This window comes from Sapajus apella, unplaced genomic scaffold (assembly GCF_009761245.1).
Source record: "Sapajus apella isolate SASKATOON/1434 unplaced genomic scaffold, GSC_monkey_1.0 scaffold69, whole genome shotgun sequence".
In the NCBI taxonomy this organism is placed as follows: Eukaryota; Metazoa; Chordata; class Mammalia; order Primates; family Cebidae; genus Sapajus; species Sapajus apella.
In genome coordinates this window covers 6,451,020-6,457,927 of record NW_022437009.1, presented here as the reverse complement: position 1 = coordinate 6,457,927, position 6,908 = coordinate 6,451,020, and the positions used below count along the sequence as shown (strand labels likewise).

The 6,908-nt window shown below is 37.9% G+C and overlaps 1 protein-coding gene across 12 annotated transcripts in view; it reads right to left on the bottom strand.

Moving 5' to 3' along the window:
• Positions 1–215: 215 nt before the first annotated feature.
• Positions 216–6,908, bottom strand: part of PHTF1 (putative homeodomain transcription factor 1) — a 61,403-nt gene continuing 54,710 nt past the window's right edge. For 10 of the 12 annotated variants that reach the window (XM_032249715.1, XM_032249710.1, XM_032249711.1 and 7 more), the window contains 4 exons: positions 4,387–4,542; positions 2,974–3,069; positions 1,257–1,382; positions 216–739 (listed from right to left, as the gene is read on the bottom strand). In XM_032249715.1, coding sequence (XP_032105606.1) covers positions 719–739; positions 1,257–1,382; positions 2,974–3,069; positions 4,387–4,542 — 399 coding nt within the window. In that variant the 3' untranslated portion in view covers positions 216–718. The remainder of the gene's footprint in view (positions 740–1,256; positions 1,383–2,973; positions 3,070–4,386; positions 4,543–6,908) is intronic. The other 2 variants (XM_032249717.1, XM_032249718.1) reach the window with 1 other exon arrangement.

Genomic DNA, 6,908 nt, shown 5'->3' with positions numbered 1-6,908 from the left:
ATGTTGTATGATGGAAATGGATGAGCAGGCATACTTAAATTTCTCATGCTCAATTACATGGCCTATTGTATGCATGCACTGTTCAACAACTATACAGTTATTAGGATTAACTCAAAAGTATAAACTAATAAATTTCTCCACAGTTTAACAGAAACTTATAGTTTAAAAGTTATTTTTTCCCTTTAACAACAAAGAAAACCTAGAAACCAAAATTATCCAGTAAAGTTCTTTTATTCAGATTTAACCTAAAATAGTTTGCTTGATCTCTCTTTGATAGAGAAATGAAATCTCCAATTCGATAGGCTGTAATGAAAAAGTACTGAATTTGCAAATTTCCAATAAAAGATATTTGCTTCATGCTTTGGGCTTCTACGATAGTTGCCCAAAAGACTATGTCCTGTAAATATAACTGTCACAGTACTGAAGTGCCCAGAATAAATTTCCTAATTAGAAAATTGTCCTTGTGTTACCATAACACACAGTCTTTAGTTGGCTGACTATTCATACTGTTTGAAAAGCATGAAAATACAGGTTTTTAGCATGCACACCCAGTTGGCAAAGGCCTTGTTCCTCTGGAAACACCATTCATTGGCAGAGCTGAGAGCACCTGTGCATGTGAACAAGCAGGTGGGTATCTCACTGGTTTCTGCAGTCATCTCTTTCCTTAATGGGTAAGTATTGATACCAGCCAGGGGAGAGTCCGGGCATTTAACTCAGCTTATGATTTAATTTTCCACAGCTAAGAAAAGAAAATCACCAAAATAAGTTAGTTCTAGGAAAACCACATGGGATTTACAGGTACACTTATGTGACTATAAACCAAGATTCCCTTATAAAAGAAGAAAACGTATCAAGTCTAGCAATAGCAACCATAGAACATCATAGAGAAAAAACATTTAAAGCTTCCAGGATCAAAAATAATACAATGCACTTCATGTATTGGTTTTCATTCATTCTACCTCTGTACATTTCCCAGGATCAGAATAAGACCCTTACCCAGCTCAGACTATTAAACTGATACAAAATTCAAATTTGATTTTTTTGTTCCATTCAAGAGCACTGTCTGTTATACTTGTATAAAATGAGAAAACCAAAGCTGAAAAGCCTGTGGACCACCAATCAAAATGCCTATTTCTTTACCTCAAGAGTCATTTCCCTGCTAGAAACACACACACACGTGTGTATATGAAGAACACAGATTTCTGTACACAGTAATTTTTAAGACTAAGATGCTACAGAGTGGTGGGGATACTTACTCTTATATTAAATCCTAGAAGATCACTTATAACACCTGAGACAGCAGAAAGGATAACTACTCTTGTGATATTGTAGATTAAGGGATTCATTGTCAGTCCATAGAGTCTAAATGGTGTGTCCAGCTCCTACAAAAAACATCAAAGAATTGAAATGAGATGCATGTTTTCTCATAGCTATTCAATGACTTCTTGCTGTGTTTTATCTTGGGTAAAGATGAATGGTTAAGGCTGTCTTTCCTTAATATTTAAAGAGCTACCTTCAAAAAAAGCCATAATGTGTTTTCACCTACTTTTCCACCTAGCTTTTTTAGGTAAATTTGAGCAATGTCATTTGTGGTTAAAAACAAACACACACACACACACACACACACACACACACACACACACACACACAAAATGTGACAGACCTCAGTAATCATCAGAACCTGGATAACAAAATTGGAAATTTTTTCATACGTAGTTATTAACCCAAAACCATCAGGTCAGCATTTTGAATCTATACAGCCTAGCATCTATCTCTAACTGGGTTCTGAGAAGTAAAACATTAATTAATGTATTTAAAACAGGCTAACTCACTTTACTTTTCTGGCATAAAATCGCTACATGGGCCAGGCGTGGTGGCTCACGCTTGTAATCTCAGCACTTTGGGAGGCTGAGGCAGGCAGATCACGAGGTCAGTTCAAGACCAGCCTGGCCAACACAGTGAAACTCTGTCTCCACTAAAAATACAAAAATTACCTGGGTGGGGTGGCACGAACCTGTAATCCCAGCTATTTGGGAGGCTGAGGCAAGAGAATTGCTTTGACCCCGGAGGTGGAGGTTGCAGTAAGCTGAGATCGCACCACTGCACTCCAGCCTGGTGATAAAGCTAGACTCCGTCTCCCAAAAAAAAAAAAAAAAACCCCACCATGTGGTGACCACAGCTAGAGCCTGGGTCCTCTACGTGGAGACTCTGGTACTCTGGTATGGGTCTTTAGGCCATAGTCAGTGAATTCCTGATAGGGAGACTTGGTGAACATGTCTCTTTCCAGAGGCTGGGGGTGAAACAGCTCTAGGTCTTAGAGATGGCATCAAAGATGCCCTTGGCAAAATTGGCCAGGGTGGCAGCATAGCCCCCAAAGTGCAGCAGTGGTGGGTACCCACCATCAGCAGCAGCTTCTTGGGCACAGGGGCCAAGATGATACCAATGCCTCTGGAGGCAGGGATGAGGCCACCAGCACAGAGATGCAGCCTACCAGTCACCTTACAAGGGTAGTGTGAGTGTAGGGCATGCCAATCTTGCTCCCCCGGTAGCCTCCTCACACAGGGAAGGATAAAGAGCTTGACTATGATTATTGCCCATGGATGGTGCTGGCTACCTCCTTGGAGCACTAACAACCAGACCAACATAGCCACTGTAGTCCTCAATGGTGACAAAAGCCTTGAACCTGGTCCTTGATGCACGGAGAGAAAAGGCAGATCTCCAGGAAATTGATCTTCATGTCTTTGACGAGATGGGCCAACTTGGTGATGAGGAGCCATCCTTGTCCTTAACTTCCAGGAGCTCTGGACCTCAGCCCTGGTCCTAACCACCACTGTGGCCCCTATCCCTGATGCCACTGTGGAACAGTCCACTTCCAGGACCCTCCCAACCTAAGGTATCATCAACATTTAATGTTTGGTCAGAGAAGAGGCTGATTTAAATGATAGTAAAAGTGTATGACGGGCTATGACTTACTTTCAACAACTTGGTAGAGAGCTTTAATACATTGTTTACTAGAGTAAGCTGTTCTTTCTTATTTGGCTTTTTTTCCATCTTAAGATATAAATTAATCTAAGGAAGGAATAGAAATTAAGGTAAATTTCTTACAAAAATATATATATACACATATACATATATATTATACACATACTGCATAAAATCTGGCATATTTCAAAGATTATGTTTTCAAGTAAAATAAATTTTGAAATTCTAGTAGCTATTGCTCCAGAGAATATATTTCACATACTCTAGCCCCCATCCCTGATCAGTCTCCCTCTGGCAAAGAAAAACCACTTAGTGAAGAAAAAATAATAAATGATCAAGCAATTTAAATATCAAAACAATGAAAAATTTTAATATTACTTGCACTATAACATAATTAGCACATAAGCACCTTGACTTCAAAACCTATATCTTATTCATCTCACTATCCCCTAGATAATCTAACATCCTCATTAAACATTTATGAATGGAAGAAAATAGCTCCTTTTACTTTACTAATTCCTTACATTTTTCCTTGTAGGAAGAATTCTTCACTATGATTCTAAGACAAAAAAATGATGAGTGTTTTTATTCAAAACTTATGGATAAACTTGAAATTAAAAACAAAATTTAAAAAACACTTTATACGACTCAGTATTTACATATTTCTCAATCTTAGCATCTATTCACATATTGAAAACCAAGTATTTTCCAAACACTGAATAATGTGCTCTATATCTGATACAGAATTCAAGAAGCTTATTATACATGCTAAATGACAAGTACTCTGAAGATCTAATACATGACATAGAATATGAGATTAAAAGCATGTTCCATTACCACCAATAACAATCTCTCTATAAGTTGGGCATGGGGGCTCACGCCTGTAATCCCAGCACTTTGGGAGGCTGAGGTGGGTGGATCACAAGCTCAAGAGATCAAGACCATCCTGGCCAACATGGTGAAACCCCATCTCTACTAAAAATACAAAAATTAGCTGGGTGTGGTGGTGCACACCTGTAATCCCAGCTACTTGGGAGGCTCAGGCAGGAGAATGGCTTGAACCTGGGAGGTGGAGATTGCAGTGAGCCCAGATTGACCCACTGAACTCCAGCCTGGTGACAGAGCAAGACTGCATCTCAAAAAAAACAACAACAAACCTCTCTACAGTATACAAAGTCTTTTCAATCCATTAGATCTTAATTCTCACAATCCTGGGAGCAGGTGGAGATACTACATCCATTTTATTAGGGATAAACAACTACAGAGCAGCAAAGTGACTTGTGAGGTCATGTAGCTAGAAAGTGATAGCTAGACAGTGATTAAACCCTGAATCCTCTGCAGGAACCTTGCAGTGCATTATGCTACCCCTAACCACTAAACCCAATTGACAGGACTGATCAATACCTGTTCTGTAAGTAATATTGAAACATTGCTGTATTTCTTATTGGTTTCAGACCCCAATGAGGCCAGACGCAATAAGAAAAGTAGTAAAGCTGTTTCCCAGATCAAAAACTCCCAGTTATAAGCATCATTCAGGAAAGTTTTATGTCCTTGGAGAACCTATATAAAGGATTAAAAAAAAAAGTTAAGTTTTTCATTTACCTTAAAATCATATAATTACTCTTTTACTCTGTCAATTTAAGAACATTTCCAAATATCCAATATTTTAATACTCAAAGCAGAAGAGCTTTAATACTCATAAAGTATTGCCTATTTATTTGATCATTATATATTTCTCTAAGTTTTCTAAATTTTCTCTTTTAGCAAGAGTCTAGAAGTAACAAAGGAGGAAAATACCACACATAAAATAAGACAAATGCATTTGCAGCCACTTTAACTAACATTATGTCCACTCACAACTGTATGACAACCATTATTCAAAGTAATAACTTTGCATTACGTCAAATGAGCTCCCTAAAATATGTGACCCATCCAACTGGATGACTAGAAAATCCTAAGGATCAGTTCTTTATTCTGTTTTAGGCTCCAAATAATAGCAGCAGCAACTACCATTTATTGAGTGCCTATTATGTGTCAAATTTTGTGGTAAAAGGTTTTGTTCTTAAATTTTTTTATTTAAAAGTAAAGAAATTTACTCAAAACAAGCACAAGGTAAGATGGAATTTACCGAAAAACATACAGATAATGCTCACAGAAACCTTGTAAAAAACAGGAAGTCACCCAGCAGCTGCCCTCTCCATCTGGCTTCCCTAGGGCTATTTAGATTTCCATCTTAGCCAGCTCCATTGCCTTACAAGACCTTTGTTTTCTGCTTCCCCACTGAGTTTGACTCATATTAGCTTTGGCTTGCCAGGGCAGCCTAGCAGCAGACTTCAAAATAAAATGTGGATTTCAGAAAGCAATAGAATCCTAGGCCGGGCGCGGTGGCTCAAGCCTGTAATCCCAGCACTTTGGGAGGCCGAGGCGGATGGATCACGAGGTCAAGAGATCGAGACCATCCTGGTCAATATGGTGAAACCCCGTCTCTACCAAAAATACAAAAAATTAGCTGGACATGGTGGTGCGTGCCTGTAATCCGAGCTACTCAGGAGGCTGAGGCAGGAGAATTGCCTGAACCCAGGAGGCGGAGGTTGCTGTGAGCCGAGATCGCGCCATTGCACTCCAGCCTGGGTAACATGAGTGAAACTCCGTCTCAAAAAAAAAAAAAGAAAGAAAAAAAGAAATAGAATCCTAAAAGAGCTGAAAGGAAGTAACTGGCAACCTGGAATTTGATTCCTGGTTAAATATAAACAAATAAATACACACACACACACACACACACACACACACACACACACACAAATTCAAAAGTGAAAGTGATAAAATATATTTTCAAACAGGCAAAAACTGAGGGAATTCATCACCATCAGACTGGTACTAAAATAAATACTAAAGGAGTTACTCAGGTAGGAGGAAAATAATCCCAGAGAGAAACACAGAAATTCAGGAAATAATAAAAAGCAATGGAGAAAGTAAATATGTGAGCAAATATAAATGATTACATAAAACAATACTAATTACATCTTATAATTTTAAAATTGATGTAAAATTAAGGTGAAGGACAGTAATACAAAAGGTGAAGAGGTAAATGGGATAAACTGTTCTAAAGGCCTAGCATTATCAAGAGAATGATAAATTAATCATTTTATCAGACTATAAAAAATTAAGCATGCATGTTGTAATCTCTTTACTACTTAAACAATAATAAAAGAATATATAACAAGTTAATAGGATTAAATGGAATATTTAAAAACATTTGGTTAATAAAAAGATGACAAGAGGAGTGAAAAAGGATAATTAGCAGGTAGAAAATGTAAGAGCCAAATACATTTGTGGTTAGTAATAACATTAAGTTTAAATGGGCCAGACACTCCAGAATACTGAGACTGTGAGGATGGATTAAAAAACAAGCAACCAACTGGGCACAGTGTCTCATGCCTGTAATCCCAGCATTCTTGGAGGCCAAAGCAGGAAGATCCCTTGAAGCCAGGAGTTCAAGGCCAGCCTGGGCAACAAAGCCAGCCCCTGCTCCTACAAAAAATTAAAAAATTAGTCAGGCTAGGTGGCATGTGCTTGTACTCCCAGTGAAAAAAAGAGAAAGAGAAAGATCACCAAGCAACCATAAAACAACATGCTGATAATAAGAGGCACACCTAAAATATGAGAACAAAAGAATAAAAGCAGGTAGACAAAGACATAACATGTAAAAATGAATCAAAAGACAGCTGGTGCAATGAAATTAACATCAAATCAAGAAGAAACATTAAAAGTAGACACATTTTATAGGGTCAAGAAAGACAAAGCCTGACATATTTCCAGATTAAAGGAGACTAAAGAGACATGGTAATTAAATGCAATACATAATTCTGAATTGGATCCTGGATTCAGAAAAAAGAAATCACTATAAAGGACATAAAAGTCACTTC